General features: G+C 36.3%; 1 protein-coding gene and 1 non-coding gene across 4 annotated transcripts; one reads left to right on the top strand and one right to left on the bottom strand.

The window, feature by feature from the left end:
- Positions 1 to 658: 658 nt before the first annotated feature.
- Positions 659 to 8,714, bottom strand: LOC130969132 (DNA repair protein RAD16-like). 3 transcript variants are annotated; one of them, XM_057894728.1, is made up of 16 exons: positions 8,523 to 8,714; positions 7,931 to 8,032; positions 6,458 to 7,593; positions 5,960 to 6,082; positions 5,732 to 5,805; positions 5,468 to 5,531; positions 5,182 to 5,328; positions 5,009 to 5,094; positions 4,134 to 4,203; positions 3,483 to 3,608; positions 3,104 to 3,334; positions 2,700 to 2,804; positions 2,470 to 2,622; positions 1,601 to 1,689; positions 1,399 to 1,479; positions 659 to 1,298 (listed from the first exon to the last, which is right to left on the bottom strand). In XM_057894728.1, exons 1-16 carry the CDS (start codon positions 8,566 to 8,568, stop codon positions 1,226 to 1,228), a joined length of 2,706 nt encoding a protein of 901 aa, XP_057750711.1. In that variant the 5' UTR covers positions 8,569 to 8,714; the 3' UTR covers positions 659 to 1,225. The 3 variants fall into 3 exon arrangements, with proteins under 3 accessions (XP_057750711.1, XP_057750712.1, XP_057750713.1); XM_057894729.1 differs by having other exon boundaries at positions 7,931 to 8,026; XM_057894730.1 differs by lacking the exon at positions 8,523 to 8,714 and adding an exon at positions 8,182 to 8,337.
- An 8,904-nt stretch (positions 8,715 to 17,618) lies between these two features.
- LOC130971642 (small nucleolar RNA R71) lies at positions 17,619 to 17,722 on the top strand. The gene has a single exon (XR_009082853.1). It is a non-coding gene; the product is annotated as a small nucleolar RNA R71 (small nucleolar RNA).
- Positions 17,723 to 21,023: the final 3,301 nt, after the last annotated feature.

Raw genomic sequence — 21,023 nt, 5'->3', positions numbered from 1 at the left:
AATTCTTGTTTCACCTTCTTAACAAGAACTTGTGTCACGGTTAAAAAATTTTAGTATCAAAATTGAGAAACTTGTGTCCCAATTAAAAAATGTGTTATTTCTTGATAAATTTTACATAATTCAAAACTCCTCCTTATCTTTATCATCATATTTTTTTCTTTCATCTTTTCCTTCTTATTTTACCTTCTCATAATTTTTGTTTTATCCTCTTAACAAGAATAAAAACAAGAAAAGACAAAAAAAACGACATAATACTACAAAATTACTAGGAAGAACAGGAGAAAAAGAAGAAAAAGACTAGCAACAACAATAAAAAGAACGACAATAAAAAAAATACGCAAAAAAAAAAAGATACAGAAGTTCATGTTAGTGAAATAGTTGAAACGCATTTTCACATTCTCATTAATGAAACTAGTTTTTATTAAATTTAGACCAACTAGTTTTTATTAAATTTAGACCAACTTAATTAGACTTATATACCAAAAAAACTTGAATGTATAACAACTAACAAGACTATAAAATTATACATCAAACTCGTTCCAATTCCCTTATTTGTACATTTTTCTATTTAAGTTATCGTAATTATTATGTATGAGCACGAGATAAGGCTGACATGTTTACTGAAGAAAAAATGTGAATTAGGAATATGATACCAAAACAGTGAACAAGTTAAATTGATCAAAATTTTCATCTGGATCTAACCAACCCACAAAGTTATTACTGAATTGAAAAATTGAAGTTTTGCTTCCAAGGCTCGCAATGGTTCACCTTTTGATGGTTTCCCTACGAATTAAGAATACCAACCATCTCTAGTTCACATTAAACCATCAAGCATAATTCTGCTTCACTTGGGAAGCTGCTATCTCAAGTAGCATTTACCAGTTACCAAACAGCTACTAAAACAAACATATAAACAACATGAAACGAAGATGCAGTCTATGAGAGTCCAGCATTCTGTTAAGGTTTCATTTCTATGAAACATTAAAAAGGGCCTTCATGATTCCAATCTTACATCAACTAAAATGACGAGTAGATTGAAGTCGAAAACCCAGTTCATCAAAACCCCACCAGCATTCAGCAGCATCTTAGAATGTTATATACCTATTTACAAATTATAACCGTTATTGATGTGCATAAATATCATATTTGAAAGCTATGCCCAAAAAAAAGTTCTGCAAAAATTGTATTAGGAAGTGACATGTCTTCTTGTCAGAATCACACGCGCTTAGGTAACAAAGAGGAATTTCAAGTCAGCCTCCGTCAATTTCCCTAGCGCCTCGGAGGAGCCGCCAATAGTCCTATTAAGGGAGGGACATGAAAGCAATTGCCATTATTCATAACACATTATGTCAAGGTATGCATACCTACATTTCAAGCTTGTTCACACATTTAACTTACCCTTCAAATACTAGTTCCTTTTTCTCTTGCAGTTTTAAAATCCTCTCCTCAATTGTGTTTTCAATGACAAATCTGACGATTCTGTACAGCAAAACAATGTCAAAATTTCACCATAATAATAACAAGAGTAACCAACCCAACCCTGCATTTCTTTTTTCTCCTTTTAATTGCATTTTCGAAGTGTTGGTTCAAGAAGCAGCACCTGATTGGCTTATATTGCCCTATCCTGTGAATTCTGTCTTGAGCCTGACGCTCCACAGCAGGGTTCCACCAAGGGTCCATCAAGAAAACCTGAGCTTGCCCAACAAATGAAGCCACGTTTTAACAAATTAAATCTAGGCAAGGCTATTGGAGGGGAAAAAAGAAAAGGAAGAAAATACAATAAAAAATAGTACCAATATTTGACTACTTTCAAAGCCTACATCAAACAAAATGTTTAAAATAGTGACCAAGAAAAGGGACTTTAAAAAGTCCATTATTTGTGTAGAAATATAGGTTTATGAAAACAACAGTTCAAGGAACATGTGACAAAAATCATATTCAAGTAATCAACCCATTATGAATATATGTGGCCTACACTGAAGAAAATATGGTGCAAAAAGAGGAGCAAGAACCAAACCTAGAAAAGAACACCACAGCAAGTCATAACTCATAAGTTTGCATTACAAGTCAATAAATAGATTAACCTATTTTCCCAAAGAGGCTACTCTTAACCATAATCAAATTTATCACACTAGGAATCCCAAATATGTCGAGTTATTAACTGATTGAGGAAATATGTTAAGAACTTCTCGTAAGTGAAGTTTAAAATATGGCAACACCGCATAGCCACTGGGTTGAACTTGGTTTTCAGGCACTTAATACTCCAAACGGTTCAAATCTTGTGCATAATGAATGGCCACTCATTATAGTTCAAAACTATACGATATACCTTGGTCAGTGAACAATACAACACTTTTTGCTCAGTGCATGATAGGTCCTACCAGTATCCATAAACTAATCTCCAGATACTCTAAAACTGACTTAAAATTTGACAGCAGAATATAAAAGATGCAAAAGGAGATAACTCACATGTGATGCAACTGTTAAATTGAGAGCAACACCACCGGCCTTCAAGCTCATGAGGAAAATTTTGCAGCCTGGATCATCAGTAAATCTCTTAATGGCAGCATCCCGAGCAGCCAATGACATGCTTCCATTCAATTGAACACAAGATACACCTGACTGCAATCAGCTTGCGATGTCATCATCTTGATGCATTCTACACACATTTATAAAGTTGAAAGTGACATAAACATTACCTTGTGCAGGGAGTAATTTATGAGATCCAGGAATGACGTGAATTGACTAAAAACAATCCCTTTTGCAGATCCATCCCTTTCAACCATAAATCTGATTTCTTCTCTCTGCAGCGATTTCACCTCATTCAAAAACGAGTTTACCAGAAGAAATTGCAGGCCAAGAGATAAACTCATAAGAACATTTTTTCAAGACATAGAAGCATTGCTTCAGGTACAGCTTCTCAGATGTAGTCTCTCTTACCTAATTCCCCCCTCCCCCACCAAAGAGCTGATAATAATATTATAGGAAGAATAAAATAAAAATAAATAAAAATCAACAGTCAAACCCTTCAGCTGGGTGATCTTTCAATAGACAACCATTTTTCTTCTAGCAAGCAAACTACATGAATTTGTAAGATACACACCAGTGCCTCAATTTTAGTGCTTGTCTGAAAGTTCTCAAGCCGAATTCTGTTTAGAATGCTGGAGGATCTGAAACCTTTAATGGTTGTCTTATTAGCCTGAACCCCAACATCCTTGTTTGAAGTTAAATCAACAGTAAGTAACTTAGAGCATGTGGGGCATGATACTTGTCCTAAGGAAGCAGAAAAGTCTATCAAGCATGCCTTGCAAAAGATATGCTCACAAGAAGTAACCTGAAACAAAAAAGGAAAAGATATTTGAATAAAAATAAACAACACAATAAAGCTGGTTGAAGTAGCTTTCCCATTTACATGCTTGTAAAGACAGAAATAGTGGAGATACAATAATAAGTTTATTTACAAGAAGAAAAGATGAACTTACAACAGGATCTTCTACTGGCTCATGACACAGGCCACAAGCTTGTTCAACATTACCATTACTAGGCAAGTTACTTTGTCTTATTGCAGTAGCTTGAGAATATACCACAAGATATGGATGATCAACAGCCTGTGTATTTAACCAGTGATGCATGAGGCACATGAGCAGACATATAAAAGGGGAATAATTAATGATAAGAACAACTTTAAGATAATAAGAGTAATGAGAGTAATAAAGGAAATCAACTTCTGATTTCCACATTTAAAAGGAGGGGGAAAATAGTATTGAAATAAAGAATAACAATATTTCAAATAGGTCACTCAGTTTTAAAATGAAGCTAAGAAATTCCTGCCATATAGTGTGTTTTTAGTTTATCAATATCTTTACAGACATGTCCTATAAACTACTAACAATTCCCACCATATACTGTTGTATTCTTTTAAGCTTTAAGGTCCCGTCAAAAAAAAAAAAAAAAAGGCTTCAAGGAAAAACTAATTCCACACCTTGTCAGATTCAACTTGAAATAACTCACCCAAAAGAAATAAAAAAAGAAAAGAATTAGAAACATGGTCAGTTAATTGGGATTCAAGAACTTCAAAAGGAGACAGAAGTATAGAACTTCTGATTAGTTCCATTAGAATAATGAGCATTCACCTGCCGAAGCCGTGTGAGGAGGTCAAATATATGAGCATAATTATTCATCAGAGTATTTTCCTCAACATATCTGTAAACAAAAAAGTAAAATATTTGAACACAAGTACACAACCATTGATGACTAGCATGGCTAAATCAAAATAGAAGAAATTTTTTCCCATTATCTAATAATTGTAAGAATGGAATGGAATATAAGGAAACGACCAAGAGAAATCATGTATACCCAAACCCTGGATTCACCTTCTGTTCCATTTAAATAAAAAAGAAAAGTAGAATCATAGGCTCAGAATCCATTTTAATTATAAAAATATAATCATGAAAGAAATCTATAAGAAGTTAATTCTATATTTTTTACCCATCATTATCATTTCCCCCTCACTACTTTCTTCTCCACTTGCTTCAAATTGAGAAGTGTGGGAAAAGGAATTCATATTCATACAAATTCTGATATGACAAAGTACTGGTATAATCTAATATTAATCCACAAACATGGTTAAACTAAACTTGTTTGACATGATCAAACTTCTATGAGCACATTGATAGCAGCTTGGAAACCAATCATCTGAAGTTGAGGCAAGGCAAGGCATGCCAGACCTAGCTAATCAAATGTCAGATGGAAGTTTCTGATAAAGACTTTTTGGCTTATGTTTTGACCCACTATATTAACCTCAACCCTAGTTGACAAAAGGAGCTGTTCAGGACAAGCAATTGCCCTCCAGGCCAATTTCATTCACAACAAGGTGATACGAGAAAGTAATTTAACAGCAACCAGTAAATTCAATAGCACTTCATTCTTATGGAATAAATTTTATTTTTGTTTTTCCACAGACAACAGCTTTACCATACTTTATTATGAGATAAAGAATATGACATACGTATTAAACTGTGCCTGACTTTCATTGTATAACGATTCATAATAGTCTTGCTCTTTTATATCCAGGCTATCCTTCCTCAATGAAACCTGCAAGGAGAAATGAATTAGAAATAAATATGTAGGGTTTCCATATTCATAATTGCACAACTAGCCATATGAGCAACAGGAACTTACAATTCTAGGTGGTAGTGCAAGATCAGCAGCCCTGCCTGTTTTAGTTCGCCTTAGAACTATGTTCTTTAAAATTTTGTTCTTAAGCAGTATCATAGCTCTTCTTCCATAATCACCATATCCATACGATTGAATTGGTGTGGCAACATACTAATCAAGATTAAACATGAATAATAAAGAGCATGTTAACTTGTCAGCTAAGACTCTATACAAAATTAAAAAGAATTGGAAACACAATCTCTGTCACACATGGTAAAGAAAAAATTAGATCAACAAACTGTAGACTTACTTTGTTCCACCAACAAAAATGTCTAACAGAACTGTGACCACAGGCTGAACATTGTTTAGAGGAGCTGCACAAGGGGACCAGGATATTAAACATAGTTAAGAATATCTAGTATTGAAGAATGTACAAATACATATACCAATGAAGGCAGCACATGCACCCAACACCGTATATATTAACATAATGATGCAAGTATTTGAAAAGTGTGAAAACAACAGATGACAATGCTTATCAAATCCACATATTGTTTTTGAATCTAAGCCATACCTGTGATCAAGAGCCCGGCAATCACAGTCCTTGCAGAAATAATAGGAATAAGGAACTATTTGCAGAAACCGAACCTGCATAATGGCATTCTACGTGAATTATGTCCATGATGAGATATAAAACTTAGCTTTCAGTCTTCCACCAAACAGCTTATAGGAGAAGTTTGTCCTTGATAAATTATATAAAAAAAGCAAAATAGATGGTAACCCAAAAAGACTGTAGTGTTACCAGAGAATACAGCTCTCCAACACGGTTCTGCAGGGGAGTGCCACTAAGCGCCCATCTGTATGAAGAGTCTAAGGCAAGAACAGCTTTTGCAGTGTTACAGTGTCTCGACTTTATGTAGTGTGCCTATTTTTCATATAAAGGAACAGATCAATTCATATCTCACAATGATGATTTATAATATATCGTTTGCAATAAATAAGAAACACCAAAAATGTAAAATTAGAGTTATTAGATCAAAACCTAGGCTAGAGCAACAAGTCATTAGCTTTAAGAAAACAAAATGAACTGTAACCATAAGTAGGAGATAGCTGATTAAAACTTTGCTTGGGGATATTCAAACAATAAAGAAAACACCCTCAGATGTGTGGAAATAATAGAAAAAGGGAAAGGTACAAAATAACTATTTCATTAAAAAACATCTTATGGAAATTAGAAAGTTCAATTATAGAAGTAAAATAGTTCCATTAATCTTGATCATAGTATGCTATCAAAACTCACTTCATCCAATATGATCCGCTGCCATTTTACAGCATGAAGAAATGATTTCTCCCTGTCAGTGGCATCTAAATCATCCATTCCCAAGCCCATTTTCTCTTTCTTTTTCTTGTCAAAACCATCCTGTTCCAATTCTTCATTCCAATACTCAGGATCTTTTATCTTCTGTTTTGTAGCAAACTTTTTCTTTTTCTTCATTTGTTTTGACTGTTTTTCTGTTCTCACAGCATCAGGTCCACAAAAATACCTCAGGTGATAAGGTAACTTATTCAGGTAAAATAACTTTCCGCAATATTGGCACTTTTCCTTAGGAGGCATCATATATTTTCTGTACTCAGACTCCACGATGGAGTAGGTTGTTATTACAAAATCATATTCAGATAACTGTTCAACATTCTTTCCTCTCCTTGCCCCATGATAAACCAGCACCTTGGTGCTTCCTTTCAAAGTAAATCGATCAATCTCATTAACCCACTGAGTGACAGCAACCACAGGACAAATAACAAGTGTTCCTTTGATAGCAGGTAAGACTCTTGATGAACCTGCCACAGGTGCAGGTTCATCTTGCTCACAAATTATGTGCTGGAATTGACGTTTAGCAAGTACTAGGGTAATTGCTTGAATAGTCTTCCCCATCCCCATCTCATCCGCAAGAATTCCTCCTCTTGACACAGAACTTTCCTGCTTCAAAGCCCATGCTAACCATTCCTTCTGGTACCTCAACAAAGGCATAGTCAGATCTGAGGATGGCTCAGCAGTTTCATTCATTTCTTCATTTTGATGATCTAAGTCAGCATCTGCTGATAAATTCTCATCAATCCACCTTTCTTGCTCCTCTTCCCAAGCATGCCATAGTAATACTATGTCAGATGCTCCCTTTTTGCTTTTCCTTGTTTTTTTCTTCTTTCGGTTATTAACCAAATTGACAACAGCTGCTGGCTGAATCTCTACATCAATCAGTTCTTCATTTCTCAAGTTGTGTGTCTTTCTTTTCTTTTTGGACTGTGCCTTTCCCCTTTTGTATAAAGGGTTGCTACCATCAGATGAATCAGAAGTGTAATCAACCATTATATCAGAAACACTAATGCTTAAGGTTGGGTCTTGATTCAAGTCGAAAACATTGTTCCCATCTAATGCATCTGTAAGAAAATGACGTTTAAAAATAAAACACATATGTCAGCATAATAATATTGACGATTACATAAATAAGAAGGTTTCAATTTTCTTGCACAATGATATCTACTCTGCTTCTCCTACAGAGTCATGATAAAGTAAACTAGAATCTTAAACAGACATAATTACTAGTTCATAAAACATTCCTTGAGTCAGACATCCTTTCCTTTCAATTGGGCAACACTAACAACTCAAACCGTATAGCCAACCAAGTACTACCAACTAACAAGCAAATATCATAAAATGAAAATTCTTAAAAAATAAAATCCAAACCACGAAGAAAGGTAATTAATATTAATATACCTTCATACTTGGAATCCGAAGATATTGCATAAGCATCTCCATCCATATCGTTAGTTTCAACTCCTTCAGTGGTATCCCTCGGTTGCTTCCCCCTCCCTGCTCCTAAATCCGCACATGAACACACCACAATATAACTAACTAAAACAATAACTAAGTTCCGCAAAGCAATAAATCATCACACTCGAAACCCTTTTTTTTAAATGCTAAAAAAAATCAACTTTGAAACACTTTGCATTGCGAAACCAATTAACCTCACGAAGAGAGCAAAGGTATCAGTTGAATTGGGTCACTTGTATCCAAGCATGCCTAAAATCTCTAACACTGGAATCACTTGTTAGACTCAAAACTCCGTTAAAAAGTAATAGTAAATAAACAAAATATAAAATAAAAACTGAAAATGGCTAAAAATAACGCACTCACAAAGTCGCAATTCAATAACATTGTAGCAGATACCAAAGGTAGTAAAGTCAACACCAAAAGCCGCGAAAAGAAAAAAAGAAAAAAACAAATAAAAAAATCGGAAAAGACAAAATAAAATTAAAAAAAAAAAGAAGAAGAAAAGAAATAGATAGTAGGAGTGTTAGTGTGTTACCAGAAGGCGAGGTTTGGGAAAGGCGACGATGAGAACGAAGCTCCATTGTGAAAGAGAGAAAGAGAGAGAGGGGTTTAGGGTTTTATGTTGCGATAAGAGAAAAGGGAGAAGTGAGAAGAGGGAAGAGAGGGGGGGAAGATGGTTGTGTTAAGGGAACCGCACTCGCTCCACAAACTGTGTGACACTCAAACGGCGGGAAGACACTTTGTTTAACAGTGCCTCAACGACAAGTGCTACTATTCTCTGCAACGCGGACCACCTTATCCCTAATTAATTAACTAATCCGCATTTATTAATGATATATATTTTTTAAAAAATAAAGGGATTTGTTAAGAATACCAAAATTTACGGAAAAAATATTTTGTAGAAAAGGTAAAAGGTAACTTTTTATGTTTTTGATATTATTAAGAACTTTAAAATTATACTTTTTATAAAATAAAATTCCTTTTGCACTTGTAACAAGTATTTTTAGTAAACAATAATTTAAATGTGTCACTTTTTTAAATTTTTTGGGAAAAAAATATTACTAGAGTTTTATAACTTTTAAAAAATGTAATTTGACGTTTTAAATTCGTCAATTGATTAAAAGAAGAATGATTTCTTTCGAATTTTTTTTAATTGTTTGATAAAGTATAATTTTTTATCATATATTTTTTAATTAAAACCAAAAAGGATATATAAAAAATATTTGATAATAAAAAATCATATTTTACTAAATAATTAAAAAAATTAAAAAAATCTACTACTAATTAAAAGAGATGTTCTGTTAATTTTCTTTTTAGATTATCTTTTATATTATTTTCTTTCCTTTTGTTATCTAATATTTTTTTACATTTTTCACAAAAGAAAGGATCTATTTATTTATATTTATACCAAGTGTAAGTGTTGTTGATATTATTTTCGTTTTTTTTTTTTTTGGAATTTTAAACGGTCAATGTACCTTTAAATACAGAATCATTGAACATTTCTCTAATATTCTCTTTCTTCATTAACTCAAAATTGTTTTATCTTACTTTTTGACCACATTTAATTTCAAAACTTTTACTATTTGTGTATTTAATCATAGTGGCAGATGATAAAAATCATGCGAGTATCCACAGAGAATTTTTTCCTGAAGACAATAAAAAAAAAATAATTTTGCATCATTTGACAACGAGTGATATTATATTGAAATAAAAATTTTATATTTTTCTTAAAAAAAACTAAAAATGCGTTTAATTTACATTTTTTTCAGTGTTTTTTATTTTTTAAATTTTGTGAAAAAAATAAAATTTATTGTTTTTTTTTATTTATAAAATTCAAAAAATAAACTAAAAATAAAAATAAAAAATAAAAACACAAACTAAGAGTAAATTGACCATTTTGTTTTTATCTTTAATATTTAAAAGTGTTTACACTTTACAATTTTTTATTTTTACTAATGATTTTTTTTATTGTACTATTTTTTAATCTGACTAATTAAAAAACTAGTTCGTTATGGATCGAAGTTTAATTTAAAGATTTGTTATTAACCAATTACTACATATATAAGACTAAATTTAAATTTAAATATTTATTTAAATAAATTAATAAATTAATCACTAAACTAATCTAACTTAATTTTTTGTACTAACAAAATGATGATAAGGAAAAGTGTTAAAACAAGGTTCTTCATTATTACAGAAAGAGAAACAGCACTCACCAAACACCAACGGCTCTGATCCTTCCATGTACATTTGATATATTCATATCATGGTATGTACATAGTTACTTAGTTAGCACAGTAGGCGTGTTATGTGTTGAACTTCCCCCTGTGAACACGTTATCATTGGTACACATTATTAAAAGCATTTTGTGTTTGGACTTTGGACATGAACAAACCAAGAATAGAGTCGTGGGGGAAACATTATTTTATTTTTTATATTATCAAAGTATGCTTCTTTTTTTCTTTTTTCTTTTTTCTTTAAAATGGAACATTTGTAAATAAGGTTGCTTACTGAAGAAGAATGGATTTCGGCAGTTCCAAAAGAATGGTACTATTGTCTTAGTGGTATGATATAATGCTACACGACAATAAGAATAGAAAAATTGGTCCATGTATACTAGAGTTTTAATAATTAATTAGGTCATACATGGAAATATTTTTATTAGATTTCGTTACTTAACTTTTCAAGATTTAGCTATTTCTGATAAGGAAATATTTGTAACTTATATATATAGGTCAGACAAATTAGGCTTATATAGAGATCTATGCTGGTGGGTTTCTTAGTCAGGACCATGTAATATTTTTAATAATATTAAGCCCCTGTTTGTTTTATCCTTTTGCGCGTGAAAATAAATGGGCCCAATCCAATGGCAATTTCTGAGTTGATGGCTTTGGAAAAAAATTATTGAATAGGAGTCGGTGAAACTTGAATGTTGGGGCTGCCCGCAAGTTGAGGGCTGCCCGCAAGTTGACGGTGATTGTTGAATAGGAGTAAATTGTTGAACTTTAGGTGATTTCTTCCAAATTCATAGTAAATTTGTGGATAAGTTATCTTTGCTCATGTATTATTATCTCAGTTATTGATCAAGTAAAATTTTTAATCTTGCATTAATGTATTTAATAAATGTGTTTACATTATATTGTATTTTATAGTATTTACATTATACCACATAATGTATTTATACTGTGTGTAATGTGCAAATTATTGATTTTACAAATTCCTCTCCAAATACCAAAGAAATCAAAATCTTCCCCAAATACCATTTGAATGTCTACAGCGTCTTCTTCTACCTCTCAAAATACACATCGAAGGAACTGCTTCTTTTTCAACCTCACTGCTTCTTCTACCCTTCTTTCCACTGCTCCTTCTTCTCTACTCTTCCTGTAGGTGATGGGTGTGATTTTTCCGGCGATCCACTCGCAAAACCTTTCCCAAATACCCCTATAATGTCTACTGCTTCTTCTTCTACTACCCCACTGCTTATTCTATCCTTCTTATAGGTGATGGGTTTGATTTTTCCGACGACCCACTCGCAAAACCTTCTCCAAATATCCGTGTAATGTCCAGAGCTTCCTCTTCTATCACGCTGCTCCTCGAACCGTTCGTGTAGGTGAAGCGTTTGATTGTTCCGGCGACCCACTTGCAAAACCTTTCCCCAAATATCGCTTTAATGTCCACAGCCTCTTCTTCTACCTCATTCCTCGGATTTCTTCGGTGACTCATCTTTATTGACAGATTTGTCCGAACTCCGTCGAAGACCCTGCCTAATGCTTCTTCGTCTAGGGTTACGCGGGTGTCCTATTCTGTGATTCACAAGCAGAGTGAAGTATTTCCAAAACCGTCGAAGAAGGTAACTCATCCCCTTCCTGGGAACGGTTCCTGCGACTGACGTGCAAAACCCCTTCGAAAAACCATTGTAAGGCCTGCTACTTCTTCTTCTAGGTAATTCGTTTGTTTTTTGTTGTCGATTTTGACAACCAATTTTGCGTGATTTGTTCTGATTTTCACTTTCTTTAATCACCGTTGATCGAAGCAGATTGTTTCAATTTGAATGCAAAACTTGATAATAGTTGTTCATGGTGGTGTTTAATGTTAATCAAATTGATGGCCAGTGATGCTTGCTCCTCAAACACGAGACGAGGCAGAGGCGAAGTAGGCGGAGAACAGGAACTGATAGCTGGATATGTGGTGTGCGAAATTGTGATCACTACTTTTCACAACTCAAATAATCCCTAGTAATGGCCCCAAGAACTTGGTGCTCAATACCATGGCATAAACACAACTTTGCACAACTAACCAGCAAGTGCACTGGGTCGTCCAAGTAATAAACCTTACGCGAGTAAGGGTCGATCCCACGGAGATTGTTGGTATGAAGCAAGCTATGGTCACCTTGTAAATCTTAGTCAGGCAGACTCAAATGGGTATAGTGATATACGAATAAAGCATAAAGATAAAGATAGAGGTACTTATGTAATTCATTGGTAGGAACTTCAGATAAGCGTATGAAGATGCCTTCCCTTCCGTCTCTCTGCTTTCCTACTGTCTTCATCCAATCCTTCTTACTCCTTTCCATGGCAAGCTTATGCAAGGGTTTCACCGTTGTCAGTGGCTACCTCCCATCCTCTCAGTGAAAATGTTCCTATGCTCTGTCACAGCATATGGCTAATCAGCTGTCGGTTCTCGGTCAGGCCGGAATAGAATCCAGTGATTCTTTTGCGTCTGTCACTAACGCCCCGCCTGCTAGGAGTTTGAAGCACGTCACAGTCATTCAATCATTGAATCCTACTCAGAATACCACAGACAAGGTTAGACCTTCCGGATTCTCTTGAATGCCGCCATCAGTTCTCGCCTATACCACGAAGATTCCGGTTAAAGAATCCAAGAGATAAACATTAGAGCCTCGTTTGCTTGTAGAACAAGAGTGGTTGTCAGTCACTTTGTTCATGAGTGAGAATGATGATGAGCGTCACATAATCATCACATTCATCATGTTCTTGGGTGCAAATGAATATCTTGGACAAAGAACAAGCGGAATTGAATAGAAGAACAATAGTAATTGCATTAATACTCGAGGTACAGCAGAGCTCCACACCTTAATCTATGGTGTGTAGAAACTCCACCGTTGAAAATACATAAGAACAAGAGTGATCATTGGTTTCGGCCCCAGAGAGGGAACCAGAAGAACCAAGATGAAAATACAATAGTAAAAGGTCCTATATATAGAGAATTAGTAGCCTAGGGTGTACAGAGATGAGTAAATGACATAAAAATCCACTTCCGGGCCCACTTGGTGTGTGCTTGGGCTGAGCAATGAAGCATTTTCGTGTAGAGACTCTTCTTGGAGTTAAACGCCAGCTTTTATGCCAGTTTGGGCGTTTAACTCCCATTTAGGTGCCAGTTCCGGCGTTTAACGCTGGAATTTCTGAGGGTGACTTTGAACGCCGGTTTGGGCCATCAAATCTTGGGCAAAGTATGGACTATCATATATTGCTGGAAAGCCCAGGATGTCTACTTTCCAACGCCGTTGAGAGCGCGCCAATTGGGCTTCTGTAGCTCCAGAAAATCCACTTCGAGTGCAGGGAGGTCAGAATCCAACAGCATCTGCAGTCCTTTTCAGTCTCTGGATCAGATTTTTGCTCATGTTCCTCAATTTCAGCCAAAAAATACCTGAAATCACAGAAAAACACACAAACTCATAGTAAAGTCCAGAAAAGTGAATTTTAACTAAAAACTAATAAAAATATACTAAAAACTAACTAGATCATACTAAAAACATACTAAAAACAATGCCAAAAAGGGTACAAATTATCCGCTCATCACAACACCAAACTTAAATTGTTGCTTGTCCTCAAGCAACTGAAAATCAAATAAGATAAAAAGAAGAGAATATACTATAGACTCCAAATTATCAATGAAACTTAGCTCCAAATTAGATGAGCGGGACTAGTAGCTTTTTGCCTCCGAACAGTTTTGGCATCTCACTTTATCCTTTGAAATTCAGAATGATTGGCTTCTTTAGGAACTCAGAATCCAGATAGTGTTATTGATTCTCCTAGTTAAGTATGATGATTCTTGAACACAGCTACTTATTGAGTCTTGGCCGTGGCCCAAAGCACTCTGTCTTCCAGTATTACCACCGGATACATACATGCCACAGACACATAATTGGGTGAACCTTTTCAGATTGTGACTCAGCTTTGCTAAAGTCCCCAATTAGAGGTGTCCAGGGTTCTTAAGCACACTCTTTTTGCCTTGGATCACAACTTTATTTCTTTTTTTTTCTTTTCTTTTTCTTTCTCCCCTTTTTTTTCGTTTTTCTCCTTCTTTTTTTTTGTATTCACTGCTTTTTCTTGCTTCAAGAATCATTTTTATGATTTTTCAGATCCTCAGTAACATGTCTCCTTTTTCATCATTCTTTCAAGAGCCAACAATTTTATCATTCATGAACAACAAATTCAAAAGACATATGCACTGTTCAAGCATACATTCAGAAAACAAAAAGTATTGCCACCACATCAAACTAATTAAGCCAGTTTTAAAGATGAATTCGAAATCCTGTACTTCTTGTTCTTTTGTGATTAAAAACAGTTTTCATTTAAGAAAGGTGATGGATTCATAGGACATTCATAACTTTAAGGCATAGACACTAAGACACTAATGATCATAAGACACAAACATGGATAAACATAAGCATAAATTTTCGAAAAACAGAAGAATAAAGAACAAGGAGATTAAAGAACGGGTCCACCTTAGTGATGGCGGCTTGTTCTTCCTCTTGAAGGTCTTATGGAGTGCTTGAGCTCCTCAATGTCTCTTCCTTGTCTTTGTTGCTCCTCTCTCATGATTCTTTGATCTTCTCTAATTTCATGGAGGAGGATGGAATGTTCTTGGTGCTCCACCCTTAGTTGTCCTATGTTGGAACTCAATTCTCCTTGGGAGGTGTTTAGTTGCTCCCAGTAGTTTTGTGGAGGAAAGTGCATCCCTTGAGGCATCTCAGGGATCTCATGATGAGAGGGGTCTCTTGTTTGCTCCATCCTTTTCTTAGTGATGGGCTTGAGGTCATGCCTTCTCAGTTGAACCGGCTTTCCTCTTGAATCTCTCTTCCATTGAGCGCCCTCTTCACAAATGTCTGTGAGGACTTGGTCCAACCTTTGATCAAAGTTGACCCTTCTTCATGGCCACAACTTCATAGAAGTGGTCTTGATGCACCCTTGAGATGAATCTCTCCATCTCCCATGACTCGGAGGTGAAAGCTTTTGCCTTCCCTTTCCTCTTTCTAGAGGTTTCTCCGGCCTTGGATGCCATAAATGGTTATGGATAAACAAAAAGCAATGCTTTTACCACACCAAACTTAAAAGGTTTGCTCGTCCTCGAGCAAAAGAAGAAAGAAGAGAGTAGAAGAAGAAGAAATGAGGAAGAAGGGAATGGCTTTTATGTTCGGCCAAAGAGGGGGAGAAGTGGTGGGGTTGGTGGGGATCCTGTGGAGTCCACAGATCCTGTGGTGTCAAGGAAAAGTCATCCCTGCACCAAATGGCATGCAAAAATGCGTTTTGGGCCAATTCTGGCGTTAAACGCCAGGCTGGTGCCCATTTCTGGCGTTTAACGCCAGGTTCTTGCCCTTTCCTGGCGTTTAACGCCAGTCTGGTGCCCCTTTCTGGCGTTAAACGCCCAGAATGGTGCCAGACTGGGCGTTAAACGCCCAATTGCTAGCCTCACTGGCGTTTAAACGCCAGTGGGTTCTTCCTCCAGGGTGTGCTGTTTTTCTTCCTGTTTTTCATTCTGTTTTTGCTTTTTCAATTGATTTTGTGTCTTCTTATGATTATCAACCTACAAAAAACATAAAATAACAAAGAGAACTAGATAACATATAACATTGGGTTGCCTCCCAACAAGCGCTTCTTTAATGTCAGTAGCTTGACAGATGGCTCTCATGGAGCCTCACATTTTCTCAGAGCAATGTTGGAACCTCCCAACACCAAACTTAGAGTTTGAATGTGGGGATTCAACACCAAACTTAGAGTTTGGTTGTGGCCTCCCAACACCAAACTTAGAGTTTGACTGTGGGGGCTCTGTTTGACTCTGATTTGAGAGAGGCTCTTCATGCTTCCTCTCCATGATGACAGAGGGATATCCTTGAGCCTTAAACACCAAGGATTCTTCATTCACTTGAATGATCAGTTCACCTCCATCAACATCAATCACAGCCTTTGCTGTGGCTAGGAAGGGTCTGCCAAGGATAATGGTTTCATCCATGCACTTCCCAGTCTCTAGGACTATGAAATCCGCAGGGATGTAGTGGTTTTCAATCTTCACCAAAACATCCTCTACAAGTCCATGAGCTTGTTTTCTTGAGTTGTCTGCCATCTCTAATGAGATTCTTGCAGCTTGCACCTCAAAGATCCCTAGCTTCTCCATTACAGAGAGAGGCATGAGGTTTACACTTGACCCTAAGTCACACAGAGCCTTCTTGAAGGTCATGGTGCCTATGGTACAAGGTATTGAAAACTTCCCAGGATCTTGTCTCTTTTGAGGTAATTCCTGCCTAGACAAGTCATCCAGTTCTTTGGTGAGCAAAGGAGGTTCATTCTCCCAAGTCTCATTTCCAAATAACTTGGCATTTAGCTTCATGATTGTTCCAAGGTATTTAGCAACTTGCTCTTCAGTGACATACTCATCCTCTTCAGAGGAAGAATACTCATCAGAGCTCATGAAAGGCAGAAGTAAGTCCAATGGAATCTCTATGGTCTCATTTTGAGCCTCAGATTCCCATGGTTCCTCATTGGGGAACTCAATGGAGGCTAGTGCACGCCCATTGAGGTATTCCTCAATGGCGTCCACTTCCTCTTCCTCCTCTTCAAATTCGGCCATATTGATGGCCTTGCACTCTCCTTTTGGATTTTCTTCTGTATTGCTTGGGAGAGTACTAGGAGGGAGTTCAGTAACTTTCTTGCTCAGCTGTCCCACTTGTGCCTCCAAATTCCTAATGGAGGACCGTGTTTCAGTCATGAAACTTTGAGTGGTTTTGATTAGATCAGAGACCATGGTTGTTAAGTCAGAGGGGTTCTGCTTAGAATTCTCTGTCTGTTGCTGAGAAGATGATGGAAAAGGCTTGCCATTGCTAAACCTGTTTCTTCCACCATTATTGTTGTTGAAACCTTGTTGAGGTCTCTCTTGATTCTTCCATGAGAAATTTGGATGATTTCTCCATGAAGAATTATAGGTGTTTCCATAGGGTTCTCCAAGGTAATTCACCTCTTCCATTGAAGGGTTCTCAGGATCATAGGCTTCTTCTTCAGATGAAGCATCCTTAGTACTGCTTGGTGCATTTTGCATTCCAGACAGACTTTGAGAGATCAAATTGACTTGTTGAGTCAATATTTTATTCTGAGCCAATATGGCATTCAGAGTATCAATCTCAAGAACTCCTTTCTTCTGATTTGCCCCATTGTTCACAGGATTCCTTTCAGAAGTGTACATGAATTGATTATTTGCAACCATTTCAATTAGTTCTTGAGCTTCTGTAGGCGTCTTCTTCAGATGAAGAGATCCTCCAGCAGAGCTATCCAAAGACATCTTGGATAGTTCAGAGAGACCATCATAGAAAATACCTATGATGCTCCATTCAGAAAGCATGTCAGATGGACATTTTCTGATTAATTGTTTGTATCTTTCCCAAGCTTCATAGAGGGATTCTCCATCCTTTTGTCTGAAGGTTTGGACTTCCACTCTAAGCTTACTCAATTTTTGAGGTGGAAAGAACTTTGCCAAGAAGGCATTGACTAGCTTTTCCCAAGAGTCCAGGCTTTCTTTAGGTTGAGAGTCCAACCATGTCCTAGCTCTGTCTCTTACAGCAAAAGGGAATAGCATCAGTCTATAGACCTCAGGGTCAACCCCATTAGTCTTGACTGTGTCACAGATTTGCAAGAATTCAGCTAAAAACTGATGAGGATCTTCCAATGGAAGTCCATGGAACTTGCAATTCTGTTGCATTAGAGAAACTAATTGAGGCTTAAGCTCAAAGTTGTTTGCTCCAATGGCAGGGATAGAGATGCTTCTCCCATAGAAGTCGGGAGTAGGTGCAGTAAAGTCACCCAGCACCTTCCTTGCATTGTTGGCATTGTTGTTGTTTTCGGCTGCCATGTCTTCTTCTTCTTTGAAGAATTCGGTCAGGTCCTCAATAAAGAGTTGTGCCTTAGCTTCTCTTAGCTTTCGCTTCAAGGTCCTTTCGGGTTCAGGGTCAGCTTCAACAAGAATGCCTTTGTCTTTGTTCCTGCTCATATGAAAGAGAAGAGAACAAGAAAATATGGAATCCTCTATGTCACAGTATAGAGATTCCTTGAGGTGTCAGAGGAAGAAAAATGGAAGACAGAGGTAGAAAATTTGAACTTATCAAAGAAGATGGAGTTCGAATTTTGCATTAAGGAATAGTGTTAGTCCATAAATAGAAGGATGTGAGAAGAAGGGAAGTAATTTTCGAAAATTAAGTAAAAGATTTTGAAAACATTTTGAAAAACACTTAATTGATTTTCGAAAATAAGAGTGGAAAAGAAATCAAGTGATTTTTGAAAAAGATTTTGAAATTAGAAATAAAAAAGATTTGATTGAAAAGTTATGGTTTTAAAAAGATATGATTGAAAAGATATGATTTGAAAAATAATTTTAAAAAGATTTGATTTTAAAAAAAAAATTAATGACTTGCCTAACAAGAAAAGATATGATTCAAACATTAAACCTTTCTCAACAGAAAAGGCAACATACTTAAAATGTTCAATCAAATCATTAATTGTTAGTAAGTATCTTTGAAAAAGGAAAGAAATTGATTTTGAAAACATTTGATTGAAAAGATATGATTTGAAAAAGATTTGATTTTGAAAAACTTTGAAGACTTGAAAAAAAATTGATTTTGAAAACAAAATCCTCCCCCTTGTGCCATCCTGGCGTTAAACGCCCAGAATGGTGCACATTCTGGCGTTTAACGCCCAAACTACTACCCTTTTGGGCGTTAAACGCCCAGCCAGGCACCCTGGCTGGCGTTTAAACGCCAGTCTGTCTTCTTCACTGGGCATTTTTGAATGCCCAGCTTTTTCTGTGTGATTCCTCTGCAGTATGTTCTGAATCTTCAATTCTCTGTATTATTGACTTGAAAAGACACAAATTAAAAATATTTTTGGATTTTTAATAATAAGGAATAATCAAAATACAACTAAAATCAAATAATAATGCATGCAAGACACCAATCTTAGCAGTTTGTATACCATTGACACTAACAAAATGAGAATGCATATAACAAAACACTCAAGTCAATAGAATTCAAAGATCAAAACAAGGAAATCATCAAGAACAACTTGAAGATCAATGAGGACACATGCATGAATGCAATAAGAACAGAAACATGCAATTGATACTAAACTTAAGATGAGACTCTAGACTCAAACAAGACATATTTTTGGATTTTATGATTTTGTAATTTTTTTTTTGTGCTTTTTCGAAAATTAAGTGAAAAGGAAAATAAAGGTATCAAAATTCTTAATGAGAATTCCAGGAATCATGCAATGTTAGTCTAAAGCTTTAGTCTAAAGGAATTAGACATGGCCGGCCAAGCTTCAGCAGGACATTGCATTCAAGAGCTAAATTGATGAGAATCAATCAGCTTTGGTGATGATAAGAACATCACCTTTGAAACACTAGAATTCATTCTTAAGAACTCTGAAGAAAAATACCTAATCTAAGCAACAAGATGAACCGTCAGTTGTCCATACTCGAACAATCCCCGGCAACGGCGCCAAAAACTTGGTGTGCGAAATTGTGATCACTACTTTTCACAACTCAAATAATCCCTAGTAATGGCCCCAAGAACTTGGTGCTCAATACCATGGCATAAACACAACTTTGCACAACTAACCAGCAAGTGCACTGGGTCGTCCAAGTAATAAACCTTACGCGAGTAAGGGTCGATCCCACGGAGATTGTTGGTATGAAGCAAGCTATGGTCACCTTGTAAATCTTAGTCAGGCAGACTCAAATGGGTATAGTGATATACGAATAAAGCATAAAGATAAAGATAGAGGTACTTATGTAATTCATTGGTAGGAACTTCAGATAAGCGTATGAAGATGCCTTCCCTTCCGTCTCTCTGCTTTCCTACTGTCTTCATCCAATCCTTCTTACTCCTTTCCATGGCAAGCTTATGCAAGGGTTTCACCGTTGTCAGTGGCTACCTCCCATCCTCTCAGTGAAAATGTTCCTATGCTCTGTCACAGCATATGGCTAATCAGCTGTCGGTTCTCGGTCAGGCCGGAATAGAATCCAGTGATTCTTTTGCGTCTGTCACTAACGCCCCGCCTGCTAGGAGTTTGAAGCACGTCACAGTCATTCAATCATTGAATCCTACTCAGAATACCACAGACAAGGTTAGACCTTCCGGATTCTCTTGAATGCCGCCATCAGTTCTCGCCTATACCACGAAGATTCCGGTTAAAGAATCCAAGAGATAAACATTAGAGCCTCGTTTGCTTGTAGAACAAGAGTGGTTGTCAGTCACTTTGTTCATGAGTGAGAATGATGATGAGCGTCACATAATCATCACATTCATCATGTTCTTGGGTGCAAATGAATATCTTGGACAAAGAACAAGCGGAATTGAATAGAAGAACAATAGTAATTGCATTAATACTCGAGGTACAGCAGAGCTCCACACCTTAATCTATGGTGTGTAGAAACTCCACCGTTGAAAATACATAAGAACAAGAGTGATCATTGGTTTCGGCCCCAGAGAGGGAACCAGAAGAACCAAGATGAAAATACAATAGTAAAAGGTCCTATATATAGAGAACTAGTAGCCTAGGGTGTACAGAGATGAGTAAATGACATAAAAATCCACTTCCGGGCCCACTTGGTGTGTGCTTGGGCTGAGCAATGAAGCATTTTCGTGTAGAGACTCTTGGAGTTAAACGCCAGCTTTTATGCCAGTTTGGGCGTTTAACTCCCATTTAGGTGCCAGTTCCGGCGTTTAACGCTGGAATTTCTGAGGGTGACT

This window comes from Arachis stenosperma, chromosome 3 (genome assembly GCF_014773155.1).
Source record: "Arachis stenosperma cultivar V10309 chromosome 3, arast.V10309.gnm1.PFL2, whole genome shotgun sequence".
Classification (NCBI taxonomy): domain Eukaryota; kingdom Viridiplantae; phylum Streptophyta; class Magnoliopsida; order Fabales; family Fabaceae; genus Arachis; species Arachis stenosperma.
Note: the sequence above shows the minus strand (reverse complement) of the source record. Positions and strands in the feature narration are given on the sequence as shown.